Source organism: Anopheles bellator, chromosome 1, assembly GCF_943735745.2.
Source record: "Anopheles bellator chromosome 1, idAnoBellAS_SP24_06.2, whole genome shotgun sequence".
NCBI classification, from domain to species: Eukaryota; Metazoa; Arthropoda; class Insecta; order Diptera; family Culicidae; genus Anopheles; species Anopheles bellator.
Window position 1 is genome coordinate 12,269,185 of NC_071285.1, and position 20,000 is coordinate 12,289,184.

The 20,000-nt window shown below is 55.1% G+C and overlaps 1 protein-coding gene across 1 annotated transcript in view; it reads left to right on the plus strand.

The window, feature by feature from the left end:
* Positions 1–16,083: 16,083 nt before the first annotated feature.
* The window catches only part of LOC131205356 (uncharacterized), a 5,058-nt gene continuing 1,141 nt past the window's right edge, over positions 16,084–20,000 (plus strand). Inside the window, exon 1 of the mRNA XM_058197428.1 lies at positions 16,084–20,000. This exon is cut by the window's right edge and continues 1,141 nt beyond it. Coding sequence (XP_058053411.1) covers positions 16,084–20,000 — 3,917 coding nt within the window.

The window sequence follows — 20,000 nt, forward strand, 5'->3', positions numbered from 1 at the left end:
CCCCCTAACAGCCACCACCCACTCACCGCCGCTGGCTGGCCGGGGTCAAGTTAATGGCTAAAGGTCGTCCGCGAGAGGCGCGACCAACGAGAGAAGGTGTCGCGATATGGAAAAAAATGGCAACAAACGGTGCGCAAAATCTTGTAACACAATGCAAAATGTGTAGCACCCTTTGCTGGCCAGGAAAGGAAGCGGAGCCTGAGAGCAACAGAGAGCGAGGAAGCGAAAAGCAAGAAGCAAGAAAAAGTCGCGCGGATATCCCCCCTCCGTACCCGTCACCCCGTCGCTGCCAGGAAACGCCGAGATCTTGGATGCTTCCTCGGCCCGCGTGGATGTGTGTGTTGGGTGCCGGTTACATTTTGATCGAAGCATGCGACAGGAGGGGTGGAGGGGGGGATATGCGTTATGCGAAATGGTATGTCGCACGCGCGCGTGCACTGCGTGTGTGCGTATGCGAATATTTGCGCGAAAACGAGAGCGAATAAATCGTGCCTTCGACATGCTGCTGCCCCCTCCCCGCTGCTGCCTCCTCCTCTTCTTCGCTTCGCGCTTCTTTGTCCCTTTATCCCTTTTTTACCATAAAAAGCGGAGGACGATTTTAAGATTAAGTATGCGCGCGCGTAGGGTGGGACCCAAGCGGCGAGAGAGCGGCGAGGTGGTCTCCCTTTTGTTTGGGACCCGGGACCCGGCTCAAGATCAAGTTTTCCATCTTTTTAATTCCCCTTTCGTGCCAAAAGGGGTTACGGCGCGCGCTGGTGGACGGAGGGGTTGGCCGGGACAGTTTGCATAAAACGCGCCAACTCCATCCAACTCCTACAATCGACGTCCGGTTTTCGCGCCCGCTCCGTGTGCGTGTGTGTGTGTGAGCGAAAGAGAGAGCGTTCGTCGTTTTTTACGATTCCTTTCTTTTGCGAAAGAACGGACGCGCGCGAGAGAGAAGGAGTTGTTAACTTCCAGCAGAGTGTGAGCGAGTGAGCGAACCTGGAACAACCCGTTATTGTTGAGGGTGGTGGTGGCAAGGGGTGGAGGTATTGATTGACAATATCGAGAAAATACATCGTTAGTGATTGGGACGAAGCATAAGCACCACCGACCGACCGCCATCGGCGTGAGCGAGAAAGAGCGGCCGCAGAATGAGCGTGAGTGAGTGAGAAGTTAGGTTTGGGAGTTTCGTTTGGAAATTATGCGCGCCCCTGTTGTGGTCCTTCTCACACTCTACCGATTTCACGTACGATGTCTGTTTGTGCGTCTCTTTCTCACACTCAACTGCCCTCTCATTCTCACGTATGCTAGCGCGCGCATTGCTCACTTGGATCGCGGGGAACGGCGAGGAAGGGAAAAAACGACGACAGTTCGTTTGGATTTAATTTTTGTTACCTTATTTTAATGTTATTCTTTTCCCGTTTCCACACCCCGCCGCCCGCACCGATTCCGATTCCACCCTCGCCCGGGATGAATATTTTTCGATTGTTGTCTCATCGGCAGCGCGGCTCTCTTCCTCACCCACCGGGCCCGTATGTCGCACCTTCCCGCCACACATATACACACCGGACCTAACCCCGCGGACGGGCGTTGGGTGGGGCGGGGGGCTCTGTGTTGTTCCAACATTGAGCAGGGGGGGGGGGGGGGGGGGCGGTCGTATTTAACCCGTCGTCGTCAATATTCATCGTTCGAAGATTCTTCGCCTGGACCAACCCAACCCCCCTCCCGGTCCTGACCACATCCCCGCCGACCACCCCCCCACCGGTTGTGCCCTTTTCCATTTCGAAGATCCCGTTTTACCGTTGCCGTTTTCCTTTGCCGCGCATCGTAAGTGGCGAGCGCGAGCGCGGGATTGGATATTTTTTAATTTAAATTAGTTCTCCACACCTCTTCACACACACGGGGCCCGGGGGAACCAAGCGGCAAGGCTGACGTGGGTGACATTTTTGTGTGGCTGACGCTGACGATGACGATGATGGGGTTCGTTCGGGGTGTGTAGGCTCTTTTTTTTGTGTAACTCTCTGCCTCTTTTCCTTCTCTTATATTTCATTACCATTCACAATGGTAACGCGGCACGAACGGGGTGGGGAGATATAATTTTTAAAATGACAACGTCGCGGCACAGGCGGCGCGGACAGAGCCGCCTGCGAAGCGCGCTCGCGGAGTTCAATTAATAATACAAAAAAAAAGACGAAAAGGGCAGGGCACCGGGGCTCTCTAATGCTAATGGAGAGCAGCGACGTGGTGGAGGCACCGGGAAGAAGCGACAGTAAATTAGTTTGACGGGCGACGAACGGGGAGCCATCCCGAGCATTCTTTGGTGGTTGCGCTTCGAGATACTTTTCCATTGCAGAGGATTGAAAAGTATCTGGACTTGTGTTGTAATCGAACTGTGTCACCCTGTGCCGGCGATTGAATCGCTAAAAATCTGCCAGTGGCCGCCTATTAAACGCAGCAGATTCGAAAATTACACTCCTTCCCCAGCGACGTTAATTGTATGCTGATTGTAGTAACGACCGACGACATCTATAATCAGCGGCGCTCTCCCCCCTCCCCGCCCCGGGGGAGTCATGAGCATTTAGAACCTGCTTACCTCACCACATCATCATCATCATCATCATCATCATTTTCCGACCGAATACGTCACGGATGTTAAGCTCAAGCAAAGTAGGCGGGCGAGCCGAGCCGAGGGAGCGTTTCATAAATGGCAGCGCGCTTTTAAAACGGTGAAATGTCACTCAATGAGTCTCGGATGGTGCACGCCCTCGTGTGCAGCCGCACACTGCCGCAAGGCCATAAAAAGATAATAAAAACAGAAACTTTAATATGAAATTACCACACATGGCTGGGGACGATGATTTTGTTTTCGGTTGAATTGCGCATACCGTTGGCGGTGGCGGTGGCAGTGGCGGCGACCATTAATGTGGTCGGGTCGGGAAATTAAGTTTTCCTCGACCCGTCCTCGTTGTCAACGCCGCCGCCGCCGTTGGTTATGATAGATTTCCATGGAAATGATGGTGGGCGGCGGCTGGGCTGTGATGGCGGCAATTATCGTGGCGGAAGAACGCCGTGATGACGCCGTGCGGAAGAGAAGCCCGGCGAAATAATTGCGCGCGCGAGTGCGCGCCCGATATTGCATGTGTTTTTATGCCTGCGCTGTGCCCCCCGTACATTGTGCAATTTAGTGAAACAATCGAAATCATCATTGGCATTTACTGTGCTGCGCGACCACGACGACGGCGGCCCGCGATTATAACGACGATTTGATTTAGTGCGCACGCTAGAGCAGGAGAGCGAACGGGCAGAATTTTCCGTCTCTCGTGCCGGCCCCACGATGCGACAGCGATTGTCTTTTAATCGCCTCAAACGCGCGGAGAAGCATCGTAGCGGTCCACCACCACCACCGCGCCATCATCTCGGCGGTGCATGACGCTCGCTCGGGTGGCTGGCTGCTGCACCCGATGCAGTCCGGTTGCCCGAGCAAGAAAACGGCCCGAAAGAAAGGACCCAAACCGCGGTCGTGGTGGTGGACTGGCTGGCCGGGTCTGGATGGCCGCCGAGACAATCGGTGGCGGGCGGGTGACCAAACAGAGCGAAATAAAATGACGATAAACGGTGGAGGAACGATGGGACAGCGGGTGCCCGGGATGCTCGGTGGCGCGACGAAGAAATTATGCATCGCAACGAAAATCGCAACTTCTTGGTGTGGTGGTGGCGGCGCTGCGCCTCTAGAAACCGTGGAACCGGGACTGGCGAATGGAACCTCAAGTTTTGCTGTCTTGTGGATATCCACTCCGTCGTGGAAAAATCACCTCAATAAATGGATGGGAACAGCTAGGCAAAGAGTGCTTCGATCTGCTGAAAATATGAACATAATTATCAATGCCCACTAACCATGCGTTGGAACCGGATCAAACCTTTCAAGTAGTAACTTGTATCTCTTCTATGTAAAAGACAAATTCACTGCTATAAAGTAGACGCAAAAGCGAATTTCCGGCAGCTGAATGAATTCTGAAAATAGTCGTTATGTTATATTAGAGCAATGAATAAACCCTTAATATTAGGGGATAAAATTCAACCTACATTATAACCGCCTTTCTCAACTAAGCACTATAGACGCACCACTGACTCCACTAAATTGTGTCCTACCGTTTCCGGGTTGTTCAACACTAGCATGCCGTGATTGCACTGTCGACCGTTAAACGTAGCAATCTTGGTAAGCTGTGATGCAATCTCAACTAGATTGTCAAATAGTTTCAATCCTCGTCAGCCTCGGTTCCACCATCTTAAGCTGGTCAATGGTAAGTTGCCGACGACATCAGCGCGAACTTCAAACCGACGAGGCCCCACTGGCAAATTTGTGTTTGTCATGGGCTGTGCTTCTGTTGTACGTAAATCAAACATGTTTAATGTTTCCTCTCAGCGCGCGCGCTCGCAGGCCTCGCAGTGACCAAAACGCGGCCGGAATAGAAAATGGAAATGCACAATTTGTTTTGCAAACGAAGCAGCTTCTCCAGGGCCACCTCCGGGCCGGGCCGGACTTGCCTCCGGTTGTAACTTTAACCGGCTCCGCTCAACACACTCATTTCACGCATTTCTCGGTGGAAATTAAAACCTAGAGACGGGCGCCTCCCCGCGGCAGCGCAAGAGTGAGAGGGGGAACCCCGAAGAAGCGTCCTGGAAATGGTGTCAATAGACGCGGCCCCCAGTAGCAGCAGGATCGTTCGGGGCTCATAAATTAACAAGCAATTTGCAAAAGTTTATCATCGCGCCTTGCCAAGGAACAGAAGCGAGAGGTGTGAAAATGGCCCGGTCCGCGGCTTCGGCGGGCTCTCTCGGTGGTTGATGGTGCCCCACCATGTTGCCAGCCGGGGACACGCCATGCTGCTCTTGCGCAATCCGTTTTGCGTCAGGACGGGGAGCAGATGATTTGAAAATTGATTTTCTAACGCCTTTGTTTAATGGCTGACTGCGGGCTGGGCTGGGCTGGGCCGCGGCACGCATACTAAACAGCAAATCAATGTTTATTTTAGATATCCCCGGGGTCCCGAGGACCGAAAGGAACTATCGAACTCTGTCGCGGATATGTGTCCCACTCAAATCTGTCCGCGAGAGAGAAGAGAAGATGGCGGCGGTGATGATAATGATGATGGACCACCGCCAGAAGGAAAATTTCCATATCCGGGGGAAGCGGTTTTGGAAGCAACTGACGACGACGAAGTGGTTCCGTCGTCATCCTGCTGATGGTGGCTGCTGCTGCTGCTGGTTGCTCGAAGAGAGTACCGAGTACACGTGGGGACGCGCGCAACACATTGTTGCACGTTGTTGCCAGCATGTTTGCGCATCGCGGCACAAACAAAACGGAACCGAGAGAAAGAGAGAGGGAGAGAGTGAGAGTAAGAAAAACAGGCGAAACCAGAACGAAATCACTTCAAACACAATCTTTAATTAACATCGGACCTATTTATTTGTTGTGTTGCTGGCTCCGGCTGGCTGGCCAGTTATCGAGTCGCAAGGGGCGGTGAAGAGCCGAGCATATGTTGGAGGAGCGCAGGAAAAGAAGGAGGTTGTGTGCGCGCACACGACGCGCCACACAATGGGTACCCGCTGGCCGTGGCCGGCCCGAAACCCGGTGTTAATTATCATAATTTGATCAGTTAATGAACAACATCCGTTTGCGTCGCTCCGGTTTCGAAAGCTGCCGGCGATGAGACGGATGGCTGATGGCGGGAAAAGTGTGTGGAGTGAAGTGAATCAGTGCTGCCTGCCTGCCCCTGGCCCGACCGCGTTACCCCGGGGTGCGATGATGGTTATGAGTGTCATTTCACACTTGGTTGCGATCCGGTCTCGGACGAATCCGCGGCACGGCCAGGTCACCGTTGGGAGAGAGCGAAACGTTTAGGACGCTAGTTAAATCATAAAAATAATCATTTCGAATACGGTCGCCCGGTCGCCGTCGCGCCACTTTAGGGCGTAGTTTATTGCTGGCCTGGCCTGGGCCTGGCGGGCTGGCCAACGGCTTTGGGAAGCCATCGCCGCCGCCGCCGCCGGAGAGAGAGAGCCATAATCAATTTCAATTTAAAAAATGTGTCTCTAAATGCTATTTTCTTATTTATCAATCGTTCCCTCTCTCTCTCTGCATTTCAGTGAACAATGGTCAGTAGCGGTCGGCGGAGCGGGTGCCGGCGGCCAGCAGCAGCCGCAGCAGCAGCAGCCGCGTTTGTTTGTCAATGAAAGTAATCCAACAACCATTCGAAAGGAAGCATAATCAGCAGCAGTAGCGCTGATTAAATCATTCGAACAAATCTCGCCCGCCGTGGGCCACACTCTCGCCAGAGTTCTCGCTCGTCACCCGTGTCTCTGGGTGCGAAAAGCCATCGACACAGGCACGCACCGGCACACGGAGGATCAGCGGAAAGGATCGCAACCTTACGGCCCGCCACGAAAGGATTCGTCAACGTTCGGCCACCATTGGCTACCGAAAGCCCTGATTTTCCTGACGAACGGAGGGGGGCCACACAAAAGGTAGGTAGGGCCACCGGGGACACCCTCGTCGCCGACGAGTCTCCCTTTCCTGTGGTGCGTGTGTCCTGATAAATTTATGTCCCTATGCTTTTTTTTATGACGCGCGCCCGGTTCCATGGTTCCCGAGGTCCTTCCTTTCTTCCAAGACCACCACCAGGTGTATGTGTGTGGTACCGGTCTGTCTGTGTGCGTGTCCGGTGTTTGCGGTTAGAGATAGTCGCAGGTGTTGGTGCCGAGGAGGTGTGCGACAGTTTGATGGTAAACAAAACCGTGACGCGCGCGCTCTATCTCTCACCTCGTAAAAGAATGTGTTAAAACAACCCAGGACCCGTGGGTCCTTGAAGCCTGGCTGGCAGACCGCATGCCGCAGTGTTGGTGCGTAGGCTCTAGAAAGGAAGGACCCTTCAGGTTCAGGTTCGGGTTGTCTATCACAGGGATCGCTCGGGGTTTATCTACCAATTTTTATGGTTGCGCGTTCGATCGTTCTGCGGCTTCGATTTTTGGGACCCTCTCTCTTCTCGCTTCCATCATCTGTCAAGGATTGAAAAAGAAGGAAGCGTTTTTGTTGACGGTGGACCAACCAGTCGAGCCGGGGCAAAAAACAAAACACCTTCACCACCGAGAGGGACCTCCGACATTTGTAACCTTTTGCGCGCCCGGTGAGGTGTGTGCGGTTCCAAACGGTGTTTTCCTTTCGCTTCGTTTCGGTGCGCTCCTTATTCCCGGGGCGCTCCTTGCTTCGATTCTTCGGGTCCGCTGTTTTAACGCACCTTCCTTTATTTGTGTGTTTCCCCTTCGTTCCATTCGCCCATTTTTACCTCTCTCTGGTTCTGTTGATTTGTCGATATATCCTTTCGAGGCACACACAGCACAGCGCGCTGGTGGAGTCGTTTTTCGATGCACGCCGGATGCACGGTCTCCTGCTTCCTTGCGCTGCACATGGCCCGGAGCGAGCGAGCGAGAAGGAGAGATGGTGAGTAATGTATGACCGCCGCCGGGGTCTGCTGTCGTCCCCGTTTGTCACCGAGGCGGACTCTCGAGGAGCGTCTGTCTGCTCCCTGCGTCCCCTACCCGGTCCCTGGTGTTGTTAGGTCCGGACCATTTTCTCACCACCCGCGTGCTGTCCGTCTGGGAACCAGGACGAGGGGCAGCGTCGGGAGAACAGTGATGATAAAATATGATGGGGTCAACCAATGGATTATTTGCTCGCCCGATACTCTCTCCTAGACTCGCCATGCCTCCCGATGCCTAATTTGACCATAAAACTATCAGCGGGATGACGATGCAGCTACTGCTGCGTCCCATGGCACGCCGGCGGAAATCGGCGACAGGCGCATCGACAAGGAACCGGAAAGCAGCACCAGCAGAAAGGAGGTCCCCGTGTGCGACAGATGCATCCTTCTCTCGATGCTTTCGCAAGTCCGCTTCGGCTTGATCGACCGAAGGCGGGATCTCGGGGAAGACAATTTTACCAGTTCCGCTTTGTGTGACAAGACAAGTTCTTCCCCCTGCGGAACCGGACCAGGCTCGGGGCTTTCGGGGTACGCTGCGCCGTGTCTTCTGTTTGTTCTTCCAAGTTCCTTAAAACAAAGACCCCGGGCCAGGGACCCTAGCAGCCCGAAGGCCCAAAATTGCTGCCAACGATAAAACCGTTTTACGGAAGACCTGTCGAAGAAAGGGGGCTATTTAGGAAGACCTGTGTCCAATCGCGGAACGGCCGGACACAAGGCGGGTCTCGTTACAGTCGTTTGGCATCAGATGGGATCCGTTCGATTTGATGCGGCGGAACCGTTAGTCGAGGGCGCGCAGATGGATGGAAGCGCCTTAAAACTATCGATTCGTTGGATCATTATTTGGAAAGTGTTGCAATTTTACGTTTCGATCCATAATAACCCCTTAGCAATGGCTTAATTCGCCCGGTAAACAAGCTCCCAGCGTAATGTTCTGGGGGCGAATTATCCGACGGCTGGCCTGTCTGTTGCACCCAAACAACGGCGGCCATTTTCGGCCATTTCTGTCGTCGCAATCGTCGTTTCGTATCTCAAATCATGTGCCTAATTAACACCTTTTTTTCGTTGTCGGCTCGAAAGACGTCAGTTTCTAACCCTGGCACCGTACTCTAATGATCTTCCTCGTTTTTTGTTGTTATATAAAGCCATGTTGTGACCGAACGTCAAATCGTTCACCGGTCAAACAATCGCAGGAGAACCCATCGACAGATGGCGCGCCCCAAGCTTTAACTAAAATTCTATTGTTTGGTTAAAAACTGATGAACTGATGAATATAAGGAGTGCATTGCGAATCCCACGAAATTGAGAAAAGATATATTCGTTCACTTAATGTGCCCTTAAAATATTTAATTGCCACCGCAAATCCCCTCACCGCAGGATTTACAGTTTACTTTGGACATTAAAAGGATCCGAGAGAACTGCCAAAGCTTGTTGACTACAATTGGTACAAAAGAGGTTATAATTTGTTGTTCCTGTTGCAAACTGTTTTGAAGTAACTAAACATTAGAGCGGCTCAAATAGTTGTCGAATACTACGGTTTACTCTGCGAATAGTTCATTTAGAGTAATTTGAAACTGCTTCGAATGATGGCCGTGATTAAAAACATCGGTTCTTCGACGCCAAAAAGTGTCAACGATTATTTTCACAAGTCCCTCCCCGTCACTCGAATTTTCGCTGGACAAATTGACGCACCATAACGAAGTAGATGCGCAAACAGACCAACGAGACAAACTAAACATGAAAGTACAGTGAAAAAAAAAGCAGAAAAAGGGGTACCACATATTTGGCTACGCCAAACATCACGACGTTTGCTCCGCGGCGCCGGCCACGGCGTTGGTGTGTTCGTCGTATCACACATTTTAATGCCTGTGCTTCCCTCTTTTTAGCGCGCTCCTTGGTGTGCTCTGTTAGTGTGTAAGTGTGCCGAGAACACGAAATTCACGAAATCGATCGCCGAATCGTGGCGACAGATGACGACGACGACGCCCTCTTGCTTTGCCGGCTGTGGCCGATGGAGCCGCGACACGGGTTCATAAATCATAGACTTTGGCGAAATTACTTCACGACGACACTCACGGCGGTCGGGTCGGGGTGAAGGCGCGCGCGGAGCACCTCGTGTCGGGATGCTTCCGGAAAAACAGAATTTTCCCCTTTTTTCGCGAAAAATACACAAACACGTGTGCAGCCGCGCGAGGGAACCGAACAGGGCCGAGCAGCAGCAGCAGAGAGTTGTGTTTGATTTTCGTGTCCGCCGCCACCGTCACCCGGCCGCCGCCGCGTTGAAAAGTGGAAAAATTTCGTAAAATTTGCCTTATCGCAATCAGCGGATTTATTGGCCGGAGGGCGAAATTCTAAATAAGAAAAGCGCGCCCTCCCCATGTGTCCCTGCTCGCCGTGTCCATTTTGCGCACTAACGAGCAAAAGGACGATGTCCTTTCGCCGGGAAGCCCGCCAGTAGCCCCGTGGCCAAGACACGCGCCCGCGTGCAGGGGATATGTAGATGTTAGGTTTTTTTCCCGCCCCGGTCGCTGCTCTAAACTACCCCGTGGGTGCGCGGGGGTGACAGCGGGCGGACAGGATCGAGCGCCAGGACCTTGGTGCTCGAGAAGCTCGAGTTTTTCGCCCGTAATAAGATTGGACCTTCCTTACCTCGTCGTCGCCCCGAGGATGTTCAAAGTGGAAAATGTAAAAAGGAATCGCAGGATGCTGTGCAACGAGAGAGAGAGAGAGAGGGCGTGAAAGAGAGCGTGGTGGCGAAAGAGCGAGCGAGCGAGCGAGCGAGCGAGCGAGCGAGCGAGCGAGTGAAGAAAGTAAATTTAAATTGGATCCGCTCACTGGGAAGTGGGAGGCTGGTGCGCGCGGCTCCTTGCACATCCTGTGGGCCGCCCGTCGCGACCGCCAAAGGAGGGGGTTGGTCCGACAGAAAAAAAGGAAGAAATCCGCTTGGGAGGTACTTGGGAGCCGGGCGCAAGTTGGAGAAGGATTTTTTTGTCCTCTCGCGCACACATACGCACACACATACACAAAGAGGAGCGCAGGCAGCGGACAGGGATTACCATAGTTAGTAGTGGGAACGGAAAAAGAAGAGGGGCCCACATACCTTGGTGCTCGAGAAGGGTAAAGAGTGGTGCGACGCGATGGGCTCCAGTATTTCTGCGAGAGTCGCACCACCGAGAAAAAGGTGAGCACACTTGATGCAGCAGGCTATGAAGATTTCGGAAGTATAGAAAAAAAAACCAGGACAAAATATGTAAATGTATGATGAATATTCATTCGATTGTGTTTAATTTTTCGACCGCTTCGATCTCCGCCGAGTGCCTAATATTCGTAAATTCTCATTTACCTGCCGCAAAACCCCCCCACCCCGGACTCTGCTCTCTTTTTAGCTGCTGTTTCGAAAAGTGTCCCTTAAATGTAATCAAGGATCACTTAATCCCCGGAGCCGGGCATCATTGTCGTCGCCGCCATCGTCTTGTGTTGCCATGGAGAGAAGCCGTTTCCGCCCGGTCCACACGACGCTTGCTGACGGAGAAAAAGCGAGACAGAGAATCGGTAACCACCGTGCGCGAGAGAGATAGAGAGTAAAACCCGAAGACGGTGCTGTTGAAGACTTGTTCTGCGCAATCGCCACGGCCACCACCGCGAGACAGAGAGACCGCGCTGATGCTGTGCTGCTTCGCCGGCCGGTTTTAATTACCTTTGTCACCGGAGAGAGAGAGAGAGGGAGAGTTAAAAAGGGATTGTGTCGTAGCACACCAGCGACAGGACATCCGTCAGCAGCGCCTGCTGTGATTTCGATTGATTTTTCGCTCGATCTGTGGTGATTCCGTGAAGTGAGTGACCGCGACCGTGCCTGTGGACTCGATAATTTGTTCCCAAGTTCACGCCGTGGCATGGTGATGGTGTGTATCGTGCTTATTAGCATTTTGCCTGTGTGCGTGTTTGGTGTGTGATGGGCACGATCTTTTTCCTTTTTTGGTCGCACGGAGCCTCATCTTCGCCGAGTTGGGGGGCGCTCGAGGTAAATACATCTCGCATTCGAATCGCACACCGCGCGCCATCATCATTAGCGCATGACAAATCGTGTGGACACGGGGCCGGGGATCAGCGCACGATGATCCTGAGCGACGGGCACCCCAAAAGCAGCACCCAAATCGGTCGAAGAGAAAAAACTCTACAAATTAAACGATTCTCGTTGTGTGCGCTAATCGAACGCCCCCAAAAACCCGCGCATCGCCCCGCACTTGGGGCGGCACACAGACACATACAAGAGCATTAGCACCACATTACTACTGGGTCCGAGGGGGGGTCGGTGATGCTAATTTCTATCCCCATTGCCCCGTGCGGGGAGCTGGTGCGCTGAATAGCAAATCACGCCGTGGCCGAAGAGGCTCAAAAATCTCCCATCTCGGAGTTGGGAAATCGTGTTGCCCACCAACGGGTTGTTGGGTCCTGCATTCTAATTACGCAGGCTGCGGCGGGCGGGCACGCGGAGTTGGTGTGAACCGTTAATGGAGTTCTGTGGCCACCGAGGCTCCGGCCGGCATCATCGGTTGGAATGTAATACCCCGAGTGGAACCGCCAACCGCACAAGGCTGCGTGAGAGAGAGAGGGAGAGCGTGTAAATGGGTGAAGGGGTGGCCGGGTGGCCAACCGCCCTCCCTTCACCCTGCCACACGACTAGCGAGAGATCTCCGGTTACGGGCATCATTTTTCAATTTCACCGCGCTAATGAATTAGTAAAACCAATAATCCTCGGTTCCTCTCCTGCAAGCCGCGGCGGGGGCGGCGGGATTTGGAGGGTGTAACGGCCACGAGCGTGTGTGTGTGTGCGTGCCGTTCGAAAAGGGGAACATCTTGCCGTAGTTAGCATCGATGATGAGCGCTTTCTTTCACTCGGGGGGCCGCGATGACAACGGCGGCGACGGCGATCATTGCCGAGTGCCGATGGGAGAGAAGCCGTGACACGGCGGGACGGATTATATACGCCGTGCCCTCGTTGATTGAGCATTCGATAACACAACAACAACACCAGCAAGCAATCGGAGAGAAGGAGAAACGGGTGTCCGCCGAAGACGATGGAACGACACGGATGATGACGACGGGAAGGAATCCGGGTTCCGTCTCGCTCGCCCGACCGCCGGCTTTGGCCAGTAACCTTGTTAGACGCCTTGTAAGAAGTCAGATCGGTGACGGGGCTCGGGAACAAAATCCCCCCCATGAACCCTGAACTCTCGCGTGCCCTCTCTCTCTCTCTCTCTCTGTCTGTCTCTCCGTTTCCGTTTATTTGTTTAATATCACCTCTTATCAGTATCGAGCCCCGAGGCCCGCAGCATGTTCCGCGCAAACTTTGGCGCAAACCCGACTCGACGGCAAAACCATGGCGGTGGCCAGTGGGGGGTCCCACCGGGGGGTCACCGCGCTTGGTGTCGTCGACCACGCGCGCCGCGCAACACCCAAACTCGGCTTCGAATTACCATAATTATTTAATTAACCTTATTTTGTAGAGATCGCCGTCGCCGCCGTGGAGACCGGGACAGAGAGAGAGAGAGAGGGACAGACCGATTGGATACCGACGGAATGTGGTTGGAACTGGCCACGCTGTGGGCACGCAGCGGAAGACGGCGAAATAAAGCGCATCAGAATCTTCAATCATTACACACCATAATCGGCACCCTTCTGAGGATGGCAGAGAGAGAGAGAGCCGACATTCCCGGTGTCCGATCGCACTCTGCCCCCCCCTTTGAGGTCTAAACCAGAGCGGGCCCTCCGCGCGGAACCCCGCAAGCCCGCCTGCCGACCGGCGTATGAAATGACGAGGCTGAAGAGAATCGAAAATCGTCTACGTAATCGTCTTGGGGGCGCGCGCGCCCGCGAGCTAAGGAGACTGTGCGGGCGCGCGGGAGCAAGGTGGAGGGCAAGCTTAATTCAATCTTTCACCCACACTGCGGTGGTGTGGTGGCCGCGCCCGGCTTAACCCAATCATCGATGCAAACACGTTTAAATCATTTGCTTCGCGCGCGCGCTTCCAGTGGGACCTCTGGACGAAGAGAGTGTCCCGAAGTGGTGGCCGCCCAGAGGTCGCGCTGGTTGAGGGACCCGAGAGGGACCCGAGATAGGGACCCTTGAATAAATTTTCTTTCGCCATTGTGGTGTGTGCCCCATCGGAACGCGCTGTTGTGCCTGTTGATGATGATGATCATCATGACCGGGCGAGAGGTGGAGCTCGTCCACTGCTGCCGCCCGTTGCTGTCCGTGGTGTGGTATGCCTCGAATTAAAATCCCCGCACCTCTCGACACCCGCGATATCTGGAGGCGCTTTTCTGTGCCCAGCTTCGCTTGATCCTTGCCGTATCTTTGGGGGTCGCCACGGTCCGGCTCCGTTCGGGACGGCGCGGCTCATTATCAGCGTGTGCGCGCGCCCGAGCCGTCGTGGTAATCCTCCCAAGGGCAGAGGTTGGTTTGATCGGTGCGCGTCACTCACTACTCCTACAACCGCGACCGAGTCTCCCTTGGGGTCCCCACGCTGCCACACGCTTTCAGCGCCATTTTCTCGCGATCACGGTGGTGGCGATGGCGGGAATCCATCGCTCCGGTGTATTATTTGTCTATGCTATTAATATTTCAATATGATTTACAAGACCGATCGCCGGCCCCGGCCCCGGCGCGCCGCCGCTCCCCGTGCGAGCGCTAGCCGCCGGCTGGGTTTGCGCTTCCCCGCCACGCACCCCGCATTCCGTCCACAGGAATTGGACGCCTGTTTCTTCGTCGTTTCCTTTCGCGCCCTCGGTTCGATTTGCGTTCCGCGTGCGGAGCGGATCGGGTTTCTTCCAATTAGTGCTTAGCGAATGGTGTGGCTTCACCACCGCCCCGTGGGGCCCCGTGTTTAGCTCTCATTTTATCGTATTTACTCCCAATCGTGCCCGATCGCGCCCTTCGACGGCGGCGGCCCGAACAGTGCGCTGCGCTTCTTCGCCGGTTGTGCGTTTGTTTGGTTTAGCACTATTTATTAACACACACCGAAATCCATTTTCTCTCGCTCCTTAAACTGGCGGCCCAGTCCGGCCGCCTTTCCCGCGACCGCCGGTTCCGTTACCGTTTCAATTTGCCTTTCCTTCTCTTTTCTAAACCCACCACCCCGTCCGTCGTTTGAGGCACTTCTCTCACGCGTTTCTCGTTTCTCATTTACAGATAAGACATCATCGCCCGGAGCCCGCGAAGGAAAGGATCGGATCGTGACGGAAAGCAAATTACGCACACATAGAGCTCTGTCCTATCCGTGGCAGTGCAAGAGAGAGGGCTAGAGAAAATCACCAACCCACCGCCACGATATCGGAGAGCGAGTGGCCCGACAGGTCGGGGACCCGAGAAGGAGGAGGATCACTAATTTCAGCCCTTGCAGCGCAAACACGACCTGGCGGACGGACCCAGGGGGGCTAGGCACAGTTTTATCATCGATTCGAGTGTCGAAATTCGGCGGGGACGGATCGGGTTCGCGCGCTACCGTTAACCAGTGAGTGATCGCGACCCTCATCGTCATCGTGTAGTCATCGAAGGCCCCAAAAAGTACACCACCCCAGTGAGCCAGTCAGCGGCACGGCATAATTAAATTCCCATTCGAACATAATCGATCGCCACCGAGGGGCGCTCTATTGTCGTTGAGCCACACAGCAGAGCACACAAAGTGGAACCGCGGCGTGCGTTTGTTGAGTGCCAAACCCGCGGCCCGCCCCGCCGATCCGAGCCGCCGCACGGCGAATAATGTCACCGGTTGCAATCCGTACCGTAGTCGTCGCTGGTGGCGCCGCGGCTGAACGGCGACGGGGACGGTGCCGGTGCCAGTGAGCGCCCCGCTCCGAGGAGGGGTTTGCGCAATGCGGGTCCGTCCGTGCCGCGGGAGCATACAACATGCAGCAGCAGCAGCAGGAGGCAGCAGCGGCCGATCCGTCATCACCATCCGGAACAGTACCGTGTCGGCAATGAAGCGAAAGAATCGCGGTTTGAAGCACGAACGACCTCACGAAGGCGACGACGATCACCAGCAGCACCACCACCACCACCAGCAGCATCTGCATCAGCACGACGATGACCAAGGGGCATACGGCAGGGCAGGAGGTAGTAGTCATCACAGCGGTCATCGCAGCAGCTCTAGCCACCGTCACACGCTGGTACAGCTGACCGGAAGTGGCCGTGCCGTTCGTCTGTGATTCTTGCGCGCGCATTGAAAGCTAAACTCGCGCGCGGCGCAACCCCACCACACGCACACGCAAGTTGTGTACAAATTCGCGGCCTCTCTGTGTGCGCGCCGCCAGGCTCTCGTTCCCACGCGCCGTCGCGACACGCGATCCCCCGCGTTCCGCACACCGGGCGCCCATAAAAGAACTGACGGAGCAAAACAAAAATTGAAAAGAGCGCGTGTGTGGCGGCGTTGTGGTCGCAACATAAAGGGAAAAAAAATTCAGGAAGACACCCGTACCCGTGTACGTTGCGGGAAAGGATTCTTCGGGGAGAGAGAGAGAGAGAGAGAAAGTGAGCAGTGGAGAGAGCGAGAGAAGAGTGTGAAAGAATGACACAGCCGAGCAACTATGTCTGCAAATATGCCGGTGAATACTGCAAACTGGTGGTCGAGGGCGACATCGCGAAGGTGCGCTCCAAGTTCAAGGAGTTCGTGCTCGACTACCAGACGCCGGACGATCTCAACACGCCGCTCCACCTGTCGATCATCGCGCAGCAGAACCGGAACGAGATCATCCAGTTTCTGGTCGAATCCGGGGCGGACTGCGATCTGCGCAACTCGATGAACCTGACCGCGTCCGAGCTGGCGATCAATCTGAACTTTATCGACGTCACCAAGTTCATGCTGGCGGTCGAGTTCCGCAACCTGACCGACTACCGGTGCTTCTACCGGTTGATACGGCGCGGCTCCGTGCCGCTGTTGCAGCTCTTTCTGGAGCTGAAAACGTTCGACACCCACCAGCAGATCGGGTACGTGTCGAGCGTGTGGCAGGAGCTGTACGTGAAGAATGTGCCGCTCACGAAGAGCATGGAGAACTTCCTCGAGTACCAGCTACTCAACTACAGCTACGCGTACCACCACCCACCACCGGCGTCGCCTGGCGGTGGCGGAGGTAAGCCGGGTGCGGACCGGGGGCGACCACCGTTCCTGGAGCGGGAGCACGAGCAGCGGATCGAGCTGATCGTCGAGTACACCGGCTACCTGACCGCGCACTACACCACCGACAATCTGAACGACTTCGACGACAAGTTTCTGCTCGCGATCAAGATCGTGTACGACAATCTGTTCTTTCTGCGCGATCGGCCGGAAGTGCGGCACGTGCCGGTCCGCGAAACCTGCCGACTGCTGGCGGTGTTTTTGGCCATCTTCAAGAAGACGCCCCACTACGAGCAGTACAAGCTGATCCTCAACAAGCGCACCGTACTGCGGTACCTCGAGGCGGTGGCCGACGAACTGGAACGAGTCCGGTGTGAGTTTGCGGAGCGGGGCGAGGGCAACCATCACCATCCGCACCATCATCAGCATCAGTCTCATCATCATCGCGGTCCGACACCGCAGCAGTGGACGAACGATCTCTTCCTACACCTGCTCGCGTGCATCCGCGAAGCGACACCGACGTCGAAATCGACGCGCGCGATCGGTGCACTCTGGCACAAGAAGTGTGTGCTGAAGAAGAAGCTGATCTACTACGTGAAGGGCCGGCTAAAGGCAAATCCGGAACTGGCGGCAATCCAGGCGCGAAACGTGAACGGACTGTCACGGCCCGAACTGGATGCGATCCGGCAGGAGATGAAGCTGGGCGCGTTTGTCGCGCTAACGCAAACCGTACGGCGGAAGAATCGGCTGGTGTACCGGCGGATACGGAAAGCGTACGATCACGTGAACCAGCTGTACGCGGTCAAGAAGATCCTCCGGTACCTCGATGGGATCGCCCGGATTCAGCTGCCCCAGTACCAGGTGTCGGGAGTGCTGGCGATCAAGCGAACGCTGCAGGTGATCGCGGATACGGTCGCGAACACGAGTTACTGTCCAGCGGTCGCTCGGAAACTGGAGAGTGTCGTGCACAAGATTCTGCCCCTCAACCTGGACGTGGATGTGCGGGAATTCTACAAACCGAATGCGTCACTGTACAAACTGTGGCTCGATCGGCAGGAGCTCGGTCGGTTACTGCCGTTCGCCGAGGTGCAGTGTAGCCTGAAGTCGATCCGCCGGTACTTTGCGTACGTCCACGATCTGAAGATGCTGGAGGCGTACCGGTGCTACCTGGGCAACGTGTATCAGCTACGGAACTGGCGGCAGGTGTCGAGTTACAACCAGTATGTCGGGGACGCCAATCGGATGTACTTCGAGAACCACACACTGGACGATCTTTACTTCGAGCTGGAGGACTGCATACGCGTGGTGGAGGAACTACAGGAAACGTTTGGCCAGCAGCAGGACGAGAAGATCAGCGATCTGTTGCGCTGTCTTCATGCGCCCCTCAGCCAGCGGTACGACGGGCTCACGAAGGACGAAGGTCGCCGGGCGGCGTTCGCGTCGATCAGCACGAACTTCAACACGACCATGCTCCTGTGCGGGACTGAGATCGAAATGGGGCGGGTGAAGCGCATCGTGCGATCGTTCCTGCTCGAAAGCTACCCAAAGTACGACATCACCACCGACGATCAGCTGCTAGTGCTTGGGCCGATCCTGCAGGAGATGCTGCACCTATTCACCAACTACCTGTACCAGTACCAGATGGACGAGCGGGTGACAAAGAGCTTCGTCACGCTCGTGGAGGTACTGCACGCGGAGCGTTACATCGCCGTCGATCACCTGCTGCCCGAGCGGACGAAAGCGGCCGACTCGCTGGTCTACCAGAACTACACCAACGACATACTGAAGAAGTTTAACCTGCAAAACTTTAGCACCATCGATAAGTTCAGCCTCCAAAATCTGAGCTCGATCGACAAGTTCAACCTTCAGGCGGTGCTGCATGAACAGCTGGCGCAGAAGTACTACGACAATTGCTTCAACCTGAACGAGAAGTACTCCGTGCTGACGACGTTCTTCAAGTCCAAAACGAACCGCCAGGTGAACGAGGCGATCTTGAAGCGCAACAAGCGGATGGACTGCGAAGAGTTTCAGTCGTTTCTCGACAACCGACTCAAGCTGATTGGCCAGTTCCTGCCGTGCAACGATTTCAACGAGGTGACACAGTTCATCAACGAGGCGGCGCCGCACGTGGAGTTTGCGCTGGAACACTGTCTGCTCGAGCTGTGCGAGATCCTCACCGATCTGGGCGTGTTCCAGGACAATCACTACGTGCTGAAGCTGCAGTCGGCGAACGTGAGCGGTCGCAACCTGCACGAGTACCTGCGGAGGGACGTGCTGGAGCACGATATGCTTACGCTAACCCACAGCACCAAGGTGAAGGTGTTTCTGAACGGGCTCATCTTCAAGAGCAACGAGTTCAAGCTGTACCAACCGCCGACGGCGCAGAAGGCGAACGCGGACGAGCTGGCGGCGATCAACGAGAATCTGGTCAATAGCTACAAGATGCGCTGGAGCTGGGTGGAGCAACAGGAACGGCTGTTCAAGTCGGTCGAAACGATCGACCTGAAGCTGCTGCAGGCACTGACGCCCGATTACGCCGATATCCGCGGTATGCGGCTGGGTGTGCTGCACGATGGGACCCCGTCCACGGAGTACGAAATCATCGACCACACGATCCGCAACAATCTGAAGCAGATGACCAACTATCTGTCGGACGAGCTGCAACCGATCTCGTTCGAGAAGCAACAATTCTTCCAGTACGTGCTGGTGCGCAGCTCCAACTCGCTTTTTATCGATGCGCACTTTAGTCTGACGACGGCACAGGAGCGCCAGGCCATGATCCTGTTCATGGCGCTGTACTTCCGGGCGTACGACGTGTTTCTGGAGTGCGTGAAGCGCTTCGAGCTGACGGTCAATCTGGGCAAAATCATCAAGCACCTGAATCTGGAGTTTATCGAGAAGATCGCGAAACAGATGCGGGACATCGGCTGGAACTGCCAGGACGAGAACGGGATCACGGTGTTGGATCAGTGCGTGCAGAAGGGTGATCTGGAAGCGATTAAGAAGCTGATCAAGCTCGGCGCCGACGTTTGCTTGCCGACTGGCGATGGGACGTCCGCGCTGCACCGGGCCTGCAGCCTGGGGTTGACGGAAATCGCACGATTGCTGGTGAAACACAGTGCTCCGCTGGCCGCCTCGCTGAACGGTGTCGATCGGTTGCCGTTGCACTACGCGATACAGTACCATGAGAATGATTTGATGCCGGTGCTGTGTTCCGATGATATCGATGTCGACTGCAGAAAGCATCGGTTGGTGAAGCGTGCGATCAAGTACGGCAATCTGAATGCGCTCAAGTTCCTGCTCGACGATCGGTCCGGGAAGCTGTCCGTGGTGGATCAACACCAGAACACGGTGTTTCATTTGTGCGCGTT